Source organism: Lemur catta, chromosome 1, assembly GCF_020740605.2.
Source record: "Lemur catta isolate mLemCat1 chromosome 1, mLemCat1.pri, whole genome shotgun sequence".
NCBI lineage: Eukaryota > Metazoa > Chordata > Mammalia > Primates > Lemuridae > Lemur > Lemur catta.
In genome coordinates, this window is record NC_059128.1 from 241,232,910 (window position 1) to 241,248,278 (window position 15,369).

Below are 15,369 nucleotides of genomic sequence, written 5' to 3' on the forward strand. Positions count from 1 at the left end.
TGGGAATTTCACAAGGTGACGATTCCATCATGGTGTTGCTTCCTGTGGTGTACACCTGGATCTACTGCATAATGTCCTGTGGTCACCCATGAACGTCAAGTGCATCCTCGGTGGGAACCTGGTGAGCCTTTTCTACACAGTGGACTCAATGATCCCACAGGTTGTCAAGATGTTCATAGGCCCCCATCTTCCGTACAAAGCAATTATGGACACACTTTAGAATCAGACATAACCCAGCAAGTCAGAAACATAGAATAGGGTGCTGCTGTTTGTCTCCCTCTGGATTAGGATATCCCTCAGAAGCAGGCTTAAGTTAAGCCCCTAAGAAATAGTTTATGAGAGACCCTTCTTAGCACCCTGAGGTAAGTATGGTAATATAACCATGCGTAAAAAAAAAAAAAAAAAAGGCGGGGTAAAGCAATATGCCAAATGAGTGGGTCAGGTACTAACCACTATGTATGAGTTTGCCTCTTTCAGGTCTCTACCCCAGTTGGAAATGAAGTAGAAGAGACCCTGTTAAGTGCCTCTAACAGCTCACACCTCCTTGAAGTTGTCAGAAATGAAAACTTGGGTCCATCATACCAGAGTAAAGCGATGTCCCATGGAAGAAGAGAACCAAGCTCCCAGTGAAGGGACCAGCCTTTAGGTGATCTACAGTAACTATTTAAGGAAGGGGGAAAATTAAAATGTTAATTTTTTTTTTTTTGCTAACCTTTCATTGATTATTTGTTCTGTCTATAGGACAGAAATATGACTCCTTAGTGAGGATCTCCCTAGGCTGTAGCCTCTTCTATTGACCTGTATTTGTCATCTGTATATGATTTCTGAATTTGTAGAAGCTGGTCTCTCAGATCACCCATAGGGTGCTTTCCTGCCCAGCCCTGTATCCAACGTTGTCTACAAGGCAACAGTCCATTTTTGCATTGCCAGTTCTCACTGTTGTAGTTATTGTTTATTCCTCTGTTGTTGTAAATATACTTCCAAAGCTTCGCAGTGACACACATAAGTATAAACTTTCCATCTATAATGTTGCCCCAATTTCAGCAGAAAGGAGCCTGATGACTATGTTGCCCCTCCTACCATAGATATGGAAGCCTAAAATTGACACTGGGGAATATGTAACAGAGGGAAGGTCCTGAAGAAGAGGTAAAAAAAAAAAAAAACATTTTCTGTCTCTTTAAAACTTCCCCCAATCTTTGTGGGAACTGCGGCCTTGCCTGCATCTCTGAGGCAGGTTAAGTCTTTTGTTAAATGCAACAAAAAAAGAAAACTACAGACCAATTTCTCTCATGAACATAGATGCAAAAATTCTCAATAAAATCCTAGCAAATCGTATCCAAGTGCTTATTAAAAAAATAATTCATCACGACCAAGTAGGCTTCATCCCAGAGATGCAGGGGTGGTTCAACATACGAAAATCTATAAATGTAATTCACCACATAAATAGAAGCAAAAATAAAGACCATATGATCCTCTCAATAGATGCAGAAAAAGCATTTGACAAAATTCAACACCCTTTTATGATAAGAACACTTAACAAAATAGGCATAAATGGGACCTACCTAAAAATGATACAAGCCATATATGACAAACCCACAGCCAACATCATACTGAATGGGGAAAAATTGAAAGCATTCCCACTCAGAACTGGAACCAGACAAGGCTGCCCACTGTCCCCATTACTTTTCAACATAGTATTGGAAGTCCTTGCAAGAGCTATCAGGCAAGAGAGCAGAATCAAGGGTGTCCAAATAGGGACAGAAGAGATCAAACTCTCACTCTTCGCTGATGACATGATGTTATATCTGGAAAACTCCAAGGACTCAACCAAGAGACTCCTGGAATTAATTAATGAATTCAGTAAAGTCTCAGGTTACAAAATCAATACACACAAATCAGAGGCATTCATATATGCCAATAACATTCAATCGGAGAACCAAATTAAGGACTGAATACCTTTCAAAATAGCAACAAAGAAAATAAAATATCTAGGAATATGTTTAACTAAAGAGGTAAAGGACCTCTATAAAGAGAACTATGAAACACTAAGGAAGGAAATTGCAGAACACGTAAATAGGTGGAAATCGATACCATGCTCATGGATTGGAAGAATTAACATTGTTTAAATGTCTATACTACCCAAAGTAATCTATAGATTCAATTCAATTCCTATTAAATTACGAACATCATTTTTCACAGATTTAGAAAAAATAATTATACACTTTGTATGGAATCAGAGAAGACCCCGTATAGCAAAAGCAATTTTAAGCAATAAAAACAAAATGGGAGGTATTGATTTGCCAGACTTCAAACTATACTACAAAGCTGTGATTATTAAAACTGCCTGGTATTGGCACAAGGGCAGGGACACAGACCAGTGGAACAGAACAGAAAATGCAAATATAAAACCATCCTCATATAGCCATCTAATCTTTGACAAAATAGACAAAAACATACTCTGGGGACGAGAATCCCTATTCAATAAATGGTGCTGGGAAAACTGGATAGCCACATGTAGAAGACTGAAACAGGACTCACAGATTTCACCTCTCACAAAAATCAAATCACGGTGGATAACAAACTTAAATCTTAGGTGGGAAACGATTAGAATTCTAGAAGAAAATGTAGGAAAGACTCTTACAGACATTGGTCTAGGCAAAGAAGTTATGAAGAAAACCCCTAAGGCAATCACAGCAACAACAAAAATAAACGAATGGGACCTGATTAAATTAAAAAGCTTCTGCACAGCCAAAGAAACAGTCACGAAAATAAACAGACAGCCTACAGAATGGGAAAACATTTTCGCATACTACACATCAGATAAAAGACTGATAACAAGAATCTATTTAGAACTCAGGAAAATCAGCAAGAAAAAATCAAACAACCCTATCACAAAGTGGGCAAAGGACATGAATAGAAATTTTTCAAAAGAAGATATAAGAATGGCTAAAAAATGTATGAAAAAATGCTCAACATCCCTAATCATCAGGGAAATGCAAATCAAAACCACAATGAGATACCACTTAACTCCGGTGAGAATGGCCTTTATCAAAAAATCCCAAAACAACACATGTTGGCGTGGATGCGGAGAGACAGGAACACTCATACACTGCTGGTGGGAATGCAAACTAGTGCAACCCCTGTGGAAAGCATTATGGAGATACCTTAAACAGATTCAAGTAGACCTACCATTTGATCCAGCAATCCCATTATTGGGCATCTACCCAGAAGAACAAAAGTCATTCTATAACAAAGACACCTGTACCCGAATGTTTACAGCAGCGCAATTCACAATCACAAAGATGTGGAAACAACCCAAGTGCCCATCAATCCACGAATGGATTAGTAAACTGTGGTATATGTATACCATGGAGTACTACTCAGCTATAAGAAATAACGATGCTACGACATCTCTTTGGTTCTCCTGGAGAGAGTTGGAACCCATCATATCAAGTGAAGTATCCAAAGAATGGAAAACCAAGCATCACATGTACTCACCAGAAAACTGGTTTCCCTGATCATCACCTAAATGCACAAAGGGGAAGGATACCAATTGGATACCAGACTGGGATGGGGGGAGGATAGGTGTATGCCTACATGATGGGTGCGTTGCACACCCTCTGGGGAATGGTCATGCTTGAAGGTGCTGACTCGGGGAGGTGGGGGGGAGGGGATGGAGGTATGACTACATGGTAAGTGCCAGGCGCACTGTCTGGAGAATGGACACGCTTGAGGCTCTGACTCAGGGGGATGGGCGGGACATGTACAATGTATATGACCTGAACTTATGTACCCCCATGATGAGCTGAAATTAAAAAATTAATTAATTAATTAATTAATATTCACTAATAAACAACTATATCTAAAAAAAAATAAAAATAACTCTCAGGTGGTGCCAGCCCCCAAGGTGGGCAGGTGGTGGAGTTCACAGGCTTTGTCTCTGGCAGAGATGGGATGATTACAGTAATTAACTGCAATATCGTAGAACTGAGGGGCCCTCCCTTTAAAAGCCCTGTATATCTATGTTCAGGAAATTTGGATTTTGAGATGAGAAATTCTGCCATTTTTCTTCCTTTGCTGGCAAAATAATCTCTTTCCTCCTCCCCAAACACTTATCGTCATTCTTCTGATTTGGCCTCATGGACAAGTGCCTAGTTTTCGGTAATAAGATTAGTCTTGTAAGCCCAATTTATAAATGTGCAATTGAGTAACAAATCTAGGCTTATGATTTTATTTTATTTTCACTAAGTTTATATACAGTATTGGAATATGTAAGAAAACTTAAGTTTCACCACATTTGTAAGTTTAATAAATTAATGTACTTATAAGTTTAATGAATGAGATTTGTAAGAATAACTTCAGAACTTGGGAAGGTTCACGAGTTAATTGAAGTACTTTAAGAAGGATATTAAAAATATTTAATTCATAAATACAATTTAAAGTGTGTTGGTGATTTAGTGGTGAGCATAGCTGCCTTCCATAAATGTAATTTAAAATGTTTGCTTAATATAATTACTTAACAGTGTGCCCAAACATTAATAAAGACTCCTTAAAATTGGGTGTTAACACGTACTCTCTAATAACTGGGAACTAATCCGTGGGCACACATGGGCACAGAGAGATATGATGGTCATTGAAAATCAAGAAGAGAGGAGAGATGGAGGGGAGGGATAAAAACCTACTTATCAGGTACAATGAACACTATTTGGGTGATGGACACACTAAAAACCCTGACTTAAGCATTATACAAGGTATCCATGTAACAAAAACATTTGTACCTCCTTAATATCTTGAAATTTTAAAATTGGGTGTTAAAATTTGCTAGGCTTAAAAATAGAATTAAAATATTCATAAATTGAAAGTAAAAGTATAATAAAGAACTAAGTTTTTGAATTTTTACTGATTTAGTACAGAAATTCAATCACTCTATCCACTGCACATCTCTTGAAACCACCCTTCAAGCTTAGGGAAAAATCTCCCTTCATTACCATTTATTTAGGGAAATCATTTTATATTATTTCATGCCTGTCCTCTATTCTATAAATTTTCTCTCTCTGGAATTCACATGAGACAGAATGTAGAATTTCTGGATATCTTCTTCATGGGTATTAACTTTTCTTTCATACCTTTTAAAAAAAATTTTGTAGAGACAGGGTCTTGCTATTGCCTGAGCTGGTCTTGAACTCCTGGTCTCAAGTGATCCTCCTGCCTCTGCCTCCCTGAAAGTGGTGGCTTTGCTGAAATAACAGGAAAATATCTAAACCCCATTTTCTAATAACAGCTAAAGATCAATCATGAGCTTGCCCAGCTCTTTCTCTCCCTAGCTAGCAGGAATCCTGCACTCTGTTTTCACAAACATCTGAAAGAAACCCAACAGACAAATAAGAAATGTAAATTTTTCTCCTTACTTCACCAGCTCACAGCTGGTGAATAATTAGTTTCTACAGCCTCAAGGTGTTCCTGAGAAGCTCCTGAACGGACATCAGGGGAGCAAATTCCAGGCCTTAGTTTCCTGCCCAAAACCATATCTCAGGGGCAAAATCACATCCCCTGCAGTAAGCCTGACTATATTTCAGAGATAACCAAGTCTCCAGAACAGAGAAAACAAGAAAGACAGACGACTTCTTACAACTGCCTGCTGATTACTCCACAGCCACTTCTGTTTCAACTGGTAACAATCACTATTCTTTTTTTTCTCTCTGTCCTCATAAAAATCAGCAAGCCACTTGGCCTCCCTGCTGGCACTCCCTTCTATTTCTTTAGGATGCCATGCCATCTCCCTACTCTCCCTCTCTTTCTTCTCTCACTCTCTCATTCTCTCTCTCCTCTAAGAAGATAAAGATTTTTAACTTTCATGTATCATAATCTCTGCCTGAGAAATCTTTCTCCACCCATGCCATGAGCACCTACTAGGCTTTCTGCCCTAACACTCCCAAAGTACTAGGATTATAGGCGTGAGCAACTGCACCTGACTTTTCGTCATTTTTTATCTATTGTTTCCTTGTATTGTGGAAGAATTCCCCATTTTCAGTTTTATTTTAATTGTTCTCCTACCACCCAGTGACTCCTACTTCACCTTATTAATCCACATCCAAGATATTAATATGATCAATAGAGCCTTAACTAATGAGTTTCTATAGTGAAGAAATCATGAGAAAGGGTACACCAATGTGGTCATGGCCTAGCCTCCCATTTCAACAATGTGCTCGAAGTTTGTGCAATCAGAGATTCCAGTTTCCCAAGCAAAGGAAATTGGAGATTACAGAAATCACTGAGTTGTCACAACCACACCCATAATTGATACTGCCTAATAATCAGTCCCCACTGCTCATGTTCGTAAGTATGTGACCACAGAGCCTTTTCATACACAGGCTTTGTCTGCATTGTAAAATGTCCCTCAGTCCTTCCTATGCTGGCATGCACTGACTTATTTAAAGGGTTTCTCCACTTTAGCTATGACAAGTGAAGCATGGGGTACTCACAAAGAAACTTTGGCAAAAGTTCAAGAATTGAGACCTCAGGTGTTTAGATGAGTTGAGACAAAATCAAACATAAAGTAAGGGAGTAAACCCCATCCTCATTCCTTCTTTAAAAAAGGTTTCCCCTTCAATGCTAAAGGCTTTGGAAGCAAGTAAACATTGTAATTTCAAATAATGAGAGAAAGGGTTGGGCAGTGGGGCTGTTTTCCCAAGGTGGTCAGAGAAGCACCTCCAGGAAAGAATCACCCTAGGAAAAGCGGCCCTACCCCACCCCACTGTTCTTTATTCTCCTTCCCAGCTTTGTTTTTCTTCGTATCACCTATTACTGCCTCAAATCATAGAACTTACCTGTTGACTTTGTTACTGTCTGTTTCTCCAGTGGGAATGTGAGTGTGATGAGGACAAACTTTGGCTTGGGTAACACTGTATTCCCAGGCACATGGTAACTTCTGAATCAACAGTCATTAAATGAAACATTCCATTGATTCCGACAGATTGACAAGCATAGCCTGGGACTAGTTTTCCTCACCCAATGTTCTAGACTTGAAAACTTTTTATATTTTTGTTATCAAATGTATTTCATGGCTTAAGAAAATTTAATGAGATATAATTCTTTATAAATCAAAACACTTGAAAATTCAACATATTGCCTTAAGATTTCCCAACACAATGTAAAGAAAATACAAGACTCTCTCCATTTTGGCTCAAGCTCACAATTTGTTAATTTTTATGTCATTCCATAAAAATGGCAGTCATCAAACATAAATCCAAAAACATAACCATGAAGTCACAATAATGATGTTCAAATTTATTGCTCATTTCAGGAACTAGAGGCAGTTAGCCCCAGACTGTGGACTTAGACCTGAACCAAACGGTCCTCCTCTGAGAACTCACCAGGTTGCATCTCACTTGCAGAAGCAGAGACTAGAAGAGTGGACACTTCTTCTCTCTCATAAACAGTGTAGAATATTTGTACTTACCAGTTTTCAAAATTCCAGGCTTAATCCAGTTCATGCTAATTATCTGATGCTGTGAGTCCCTGCTCAGGCCTACATACCAGTAATGCCAGTTTCAAGTAACAGCAGCTGACCACTTGCTCACACCTTTGAAACCCAAACTTGCCAAAGTCATAGAATCTTGCAGGTTTAGAAAACAGCCCTGAGAAATGGGACACACATAGGACAGAATGCCATGATGCCCTGAGGACTGTGGCATGTGGGCTTTTTCATATGCTAGGAATGTTCTAAAGTTAATTGCCTTATTCAAGACAAACCTTTAGGCACCCCCATCTGCTCTTTTCATATTTCTGTAACAAGATCAATGTGTCTAGTTCTGGGGCCTGAAGAATCCACTCACCTGACTCTTCAGTGTCACTGTGACATGCTTCACAGTGGGCATCTTCTGGACTTGTCAGTGCTTCGGGAATGCCAGGAGCCTCCAGGATGTGGTTGTCCGTGTCTCAGCTCCAGCTGCCCATGAGGCTGCCTCCTTTCCTCCATATCTGGGTCATCCCTCAAGGATTCCTGCAGTCCTCCTTCCTTTTCTCTCGCAGCAGAGACTGGCCTTTCTGACTAGCATTGTACTGCATTAGCTGTCCACATGCTTCCATTTCTAGGTTCATGTACTATGACAGCCAACAGGGACCCATGATTCATTCAATTCAATTCCTTTACTTTAGAGAGAAGGACATGGCGAATACCAGAGACCTAAGGCTGGTTAATGGTAGAGCCAGAATTAGAAACAAGAGTTTTTAACTCTCCACTAGGGGCTGCCTAGCCCACAGACTAGGTAAGGGTCCTGAATTCTTACCCAGCTACTCCATAAAAGGCTTTTCCTCATTTTACCCCTTGACCTGTTTTAACAGAGTGGATGGCATGGTGGCCATGTTATGGTGAGTGGTGACTTTTTACTCTTACAGGTAACACTACAACTCTCCTTTCCAGGCCTCAAATGGCTTTGCAACCACATGTCCTGGGGATCATCCTTTTATCTTCTCTGAAAGATCACACACCTTAGGAGGACTCTCCTGGCCTACTTTTCCCAGGAAGCACTCGGGTGCTACAGAGAGAAATGTCTCACAAAGAGGATTTTCTGTGTCTGCACAATGTAAGGGTGGAATGGAGTTAAATAACAAAAACAGACTAAAGGCGTCTGCACCAAGATGTATGTATTCATTTATTTCTCATTGTAGCAATAAGACAAACAAGTGTAATTCCACGTTCAACAAGTTATAGAGGGTAGCAAGCCCCGAACCTTGAGTGTATCTATAAGGCAAATAAAACAAATTTTTTTTTATAGTGTAGGCATCAAACTGTAGATGACCTGGAAAAAGTCACTGTAGCCCTTGAATACTATGATGTGCATCTTGTGCAAAATGAACTTATCACCCAACATATTTTCAGAGCTAAAAATAAAACATTTAAATTCAAATACTTCAATAAAATTGGAAATACAGTACACTGAGAGTCATCCTTAGCCAGTTCTCCAAACAAAACCATGAACAATACAAAAAAGAAAAGGTTTATCTAGGAAGACTGGATGCCTGTCCAAATCACATCTCTTCTTCTGATTCTTGTTCTAGTTCAACATTTTTCAGGAGTCCAACTTCTGAGGGGCAGGGCTTCTTAAATTTAGATTTAACCAACCTGAGGAGAAAGAAGAGCGTCCCTACTTAGATGGTGTTTAAAATAGAAACCCAGAGCAATATGCATCTGTAATACATCAAACTCCAGATTATTCAGATTGTTTGGGCAAATGAGGAGGGGGCAACTCAAAAAGGAAAATCACTTGTATTTGGCTTTGGAGCCACCTGAAATTTTTTGTAGATGAAAGCAGGGTATAAGTAAACAGATACATGGTGGCTTCTGCATACACTGCATGATCGTTTAATTAGGCATCAGAAGATAACTGTAATCCTTTCTAACACAAAATCAAGTCTAGATGAAATCAAGCTCAGTTGATCTTCTCCATCAAAGCCACACCTGGATGGATGTGTATTGCAAAAAGGTGCCCTTGCCCATAAAGGAAGTACACGAAGTCCTCTCCTTCCCTAGGGTTGGCAGTCCAAGTCAAGCCCCAGGTCAAGTCTGGGCTAAACTTCAGCCCCCTACTAGCCTCTTCAGAGGGGGGCTTTTGTACAGAGCCCAGGATGTTCCACTGCATGTGATTGGCCCTGTCCCTGATAAATTAAGAAGCTAAAAGAAGTGAACTCCACTCTGTGACTGGTTTCGTAGCTTCAAAGAATGTGTAGGTTGGAGGGAAAGCAGCAATTATAATTTTTGAAATTGGAAGGTATAATGCTTCTTAGTAGCAGAAGCTCAGCTGGTGCTCCACTTCTCTGATGTGAGAAAAAAAGTATGTCATAAGAATTAGGCAAAGCTTTTCCTATGCATGATTATTATAAAGACATTATACTGTGATCATGTCAAGAAAACATAGTTAACTTCCAGAAATACATAGGAATCTGCAAACAAACTTGATAAACCAAATCACCAATATCACATTTCCTTTTATGAAAAACTTCATCAGCCACCTGCATCTTTACCCTTATTTTCTAACATCTTTCTTCTTCTGATAAAGGACTAGCCTGTCACAATCAATATGTAATGTCATTACTTGTGCTCTGGATCTCACTAGAATATAAGCTTTATAAGTTTATATTCTATATAAGCAGGGACCTCATCTTATTGACTGCCCTGACCCCAGCCAGAGTCTGGAACAATGTCTGGAAATAACAGTAGCTCAATACACATTTGATAAATAAATGACCTCTGGAGCAATCCGCCAGGAGTTCACATCACTCACCTATTCACAGAGGCTAATTCTTCATTCACTTCCAATTCAGCATTAAATCCTCCAGTAAACAACAACTGAGCAGTATCAGTAGCATCCATTGACTCGAGAGCCAAGGAAAACTACTGGAAATCATTTGCCTTGATTATCTCAGTTGACTCTTTGTCAACTTGGTTCCCAATGTCCTCAACCCTGCCAGACACTGTTCTTGTGAAAGGCTAATATACTGTTAAGCCAATTAAAAGTTGGACAGTGTTTGGGTCATTTTTTTAAAACCACACATTATTTCCACATTGCACAACTTTATTACATGATCAATGAAATGGATTAATTGATTTATCAGTTTCATTCCTCATGATTTTTGTGGAAAATAAAACAAAGACATGGCTGCTTATTACAAATGAATTGTTAACGTAGATCCTAGTGACTCCCCCTGTTCCCCATTTCTTCTCTCTGGGTTGTATGTGCTGTTGCTACAAGCCACCAGGCTGGGACATTGTTCAAACACGTCCCTTAACCAAGCTTTTTCTGCCACCTGTAGCTATAGGTATGTACACATGCAGAAATGACCACATGGGGCAGATGGACCAATGGGGTCATTAAGAAGATGCGCAAACAATTGCCAGTTACTGGAATGGCACAAATCCAGGAAACTAGTGTCAGAGTATGCCTATGCTTTTACTCCCATATGTTCTCTTCAATCTATATGGGAAAATGCATAACTGAGATAATAGGTGTACTTCCATGAAATTATCACATGCCTGAAATTTGGGCACCTCTGTTTTGTTCTTCAAAATGAATCACATGAATTATTGCCTAGAAAAATCAACCTACACTTGGTTAATATTTCCCTACTCATAGAGAGAGGTTTTTGAAATAGTTCTGCGCAACAGTGGGGTTTACATGAGAGATATAGTAAAATATGCAATAAGATTTCCAAACAGTTCTCATCTATGAGCTATCATAATCAAGGCTGCAGGCATGGAATTGGATGAGGCAATCTTTAAACCATTATTCTGGAAGGCTGGGAAGTACAGCTTCATTTTTCAGAGTTCCTTAGCCCAGTTGTGCTTCCAGGGTGATCTCTGTGCTATGTCCAACAAATTCTAATACAATGTTCTGACAACACATCACTTGTGGATAAGTTGCAAACCACTCTGCAGTGAAATCCTGACCAACAGATTCTTCAAGGCTCCTTATGATTACAGGACTGGATTAGCCTGCCATGTGACCTCATTGAAAGGCAGTGATGAATCTCCATGATATTTTTAGGTTTTTACTTAAGTTTGTATTAAAATATGTCAGAAAAATTGAACTCTTGGTCTTATCTTTCCAAGAGCAATATGAGAGTAAAATGGAAAAGCATATGAAACATGATTTCCAAAAAAATGAAGCCTATATTATGTAGGCTACATAGGTCTATTAAAATAGCAAACAAGGGTTTATTGAGAACCTACTGTATGTTTAGCAGTGTTCCAAAAGGTGTGGGACATAAGAAAAGGGTCTTTTTCTCAAAAAGACACAATCTAGCCACCAGATAAGACTAAGACACATGAGCTAATAGTAAACATCACAAAAGAGATCACAATTGTTAAAATGTACAGTGGAGACTAAACCTATAAAATGTCTTGAAGGGAGATGAGCAAGGGCTACAAGAATCCCAGAAGGTTTCATAGAAATGTGCATTTAATGTGGATATATCACATAGAGGGAATGGCATGATCAAAAAGGTTAGAGTAACACGTGGGGGTAGGGAGGATGAAAAATAAAAACGGAGCTTCCAGTATCTACAGAACTGTAAGTGGATAAGTGGTTCATTAGGGGTCACAAGGCTTTTGAAACAGGAAGAGACAGTAGTCTTCTTTGGGCCCTAGAGGGGAGCTGACATGAAGGAGACCATTTCCTTGAATGCTGGCACTGTTCTCAAAGGCTGCACAAACCCTAAGGAGATGACACTGAGATGTCAACCTAGAACAACAGGGGAAGAAGCCAAGTTTCACACAATGGAAGAGCCAGACATGACAATGAGGTAATGCACATGCTTTCAGGGAATGGAATAGGACTAATAGAAATCAGTCAGTGAGAAGGTAGAATTTCCTAGAACCCAAAGCACTTGTACCTCTAGAAGGAAGCAATTACAAATCAAAGTGGGCTGACCTGAAGCCAAACAGAGACAAGGAAATAGTTTCTTCACTCAGAGCCTCAGCACCAGAGTTGCTTTAGCAGGTAAGCACAAAGAAGCACAGGCAGAAGGGGTGACCTGAGGCCCATGTCTGGAGAGAAGAGTGGAAAGTTGGTGCCCACAGAGGCTGAGACCCCACTGGGCCTAGAAGCAGGTACTGCATTTCAGGAATCTAAAGAACCTGCCTGTGGATAGTATCCAATATGGTAGTCAGTACTCACATATGGATATTTAAATTAATTAAAATTAATGTGGCACTAGCCACATTTTAATTGCTCAATAGCTAGTGGCTACCATATTGAACACTGTAAACAGAGAACATGCAGGCATAGAACATATTGATCAACACTGAAGTCTGAAGGATTAGGCACTAGAGCCTTTCTGCCTACTAATTGGGATCAGCCAAGCCCATTGTGGTTTACCATTAATCACCTTAGAGAGAGGAACTGTGACCAACCCTTTGTATTCCTGCTCATTCTTCAAACTGTAGCTTCATTCTCAGTTGTGGGGACACCTTCCCCCAATAGTGCCTTTATTCTCCTACTATTTCCATTTACTGCACTATATTTTGATTGTCTATCTCTGTAATAGGACTAAAAATTCCTCATGGGCAGAGTCTATACTTCATTCATTTTTTGATACCAAAAAGGAAGGAGGAGGAGGAAAATAAGAAGAGCAACAAGAACAACAAGAAGTCAGTAACATTTATTGAGCTCTCATTATGTCCTAAGCAGTTTAAGTACATGATCTCCTTTAGGTACTATTATTATCTCCATTACTTAAAAATAAACCTGAAATTTAATGTGGTTAATTAAATGGTCCAAATCATTCAGCTGATAGACAGTGGAGCTAGGAATATGTGTTCTTATCAATCTATTATACTGCTCCTCACCCACTCATGAAACATTATATTGGGATCTTTGTAAAAAAATGTATTATTCAACTGAATGTTACTTTTAAACATATTAGAGTCAATGCCAAATTAATCAGGCACTCAAATCAGTGAGACACACGCATATTGGTCAAAAACTGACTCCAAGCTTAAGAAGTGCTGTAATTGCCGAACGTACACCTGGGTAACTGGAGGCCTCATTGCAAGCGGTGGGTGGAGAGACCATTCAGGAGAGCAAGTAGCATATACAAAGACAGAGAGACATAGAAGAGTGTGTTGACAAGTAATGCATGGGTCAAAAGAACAGCATACGTACTGTTGAGCTATTCCAATGTTATAAAAGCATTTATTCCTTTTACTGAGAATTTCTGTGTTTACAGATAATTTTCTGTTATACTACCCTCTCTTGTGGGATGGTGAGGAATGAAATCCCCACTTGAATTTTAAATGCAATGTTACTGAGTCTTGATGGTCATATACCAAGAAACAGAACTTCCATGAACAAAAATCGTGAACTTACCAGGTGACAAAAGCACAATTCGCTCCAATGATGATTAAGCTTACTGCATAATGCCAACAAAAGCATATGGTGAGAAACATAATGTTGTCATGATCTGTCAGATTCCATGAAGGAGCTCCACTGGGGGGAAACAGGACAAAACCAATCTGTAATTTAAAACAAAAAGCCCATATTAAAATAACCAATCACATTCCCAAAAATGGTACCTTTCAAAATGCTTCATTCTAAGTTGAATAATAACTAAGATAACTCTCATTATCCAAGATGTAAGAGATAAAGCATCACATTTTGTTGCCTGTTTTATTAATAAAGACAGTATCTACTAGGTCATATTTTTGAAAAAAAATTTTAAAGAACATTTAATGATAAATTTGCAAAATATAAACAGTGATCATCTCTGAGACTGGATGGACTTCTAGAGAATGTTCTAGGTGTCTACATGTGCAGTTGCACTCTTTTATTTCAAATTTAGAGAACAAAAAGATTTTAAAATAAATAAATGCCCACAATTAACACTATGTTCAATAGCAAAAGACTGAACGCTTTCCCCTAAGATAAAGAACAAGACACGGATGTCTGCTTTCACCACTTCTATTCAACATTATACTGGAAATATTAGCTATAGCAATTAAGCTAGAAAAATAAATAAAAGGCAACCATATTGAAAAGAAAGAAGTAAAACTACCTATATTCACATATGACCTGATCTTATATATAGAAATTCCTAAAGAATCCACCAAAAAAATTATTACAGCTAATAAATGAGTTCAGAAAAGTTGAAGGATACAAAATTAACACATAAAAAGCAGTTGTATTTCTACAAGCAAGCAATGAACAACCAACCCCTGCCCCCTGCAATATTAAGAAAACAATTCCACTTACAATACCATTGAAAAGAATAAAATACTTAGGATTAAATTTAATCAAGTAGGTTCAAGACTTTTGCACCAAAATCTGCACATTGAAGAAAAACTCAATAAATAGAAAGTGATCTCATTTTCACAGACTGGAAGGCTTAACATTGTCGTGATGGCAATACCACCCAAAGCAATCTACAAATTCAATGCAATTCCTATCAAAATTCCAATGCTCTTTTTTTCAGAAATGGAAAGAGCTGATTATAAAATTCATATGGAATTGCAAGGGATACAGAATAACCAAAATAAACTTGAAAAAGAAAAACAAAGTTAGAGGACTCAGACCTCCTGATCGCAATACTTACTACAAAACTATAGTAATCAAATCTGTGTGGTATTGGCAAAATGACAAACATATAGATCAATGAAATAAAATTAAGAGTAAAGATACAAACCCATATATCTATGGTCAACTGGTTTTTGACAAGGGTGCCAAAGTCATTCAATAGGAAAAAGAGTAGTCTCTTCAACAAATGGTGCTGGCAGTTTCTTAGACATGTGTTTACTGACTACTGACTGTTTACTACTACTGACTGGTCATCCTGTTAAAAGAAATGGAAAAATAAAGCAAGACAAAAAATTGTTTA

General features: G+C 38.6%; 1 protein-coding gene across 1 annotated transcript in view; it reads right to left on the bottom strand.

Annotated features, from left to right (window-relative positions):
- Positions 1–8,996: 8,996 nt before the first annotated feature.
- LOC123648890 (transmembrane protein 45A-like) overlaps positions 8,997–15,369 on the bottom strand; it is a 35,161-nt gene continuing 28,788 nt past the window's right edge. Inside the window, exons 5-6 of the mRNA XM_045566829.1 lie at positions 13,866–14,011; positions 8,997–9,124 (exon numbers count right to left, since the gene is read on the bottom strand). Of these exons, the coding sequence (XP_045422785.1) occupies positions 9,031–9,124; positions 13,866–14,011 (240 nt within the window). The 3' untranslated portion in view covers positions 8,997–9,030. The remainder of the gene's footprint in view (positions 9,125–13,865; positions 14,012–15,369) is intronic.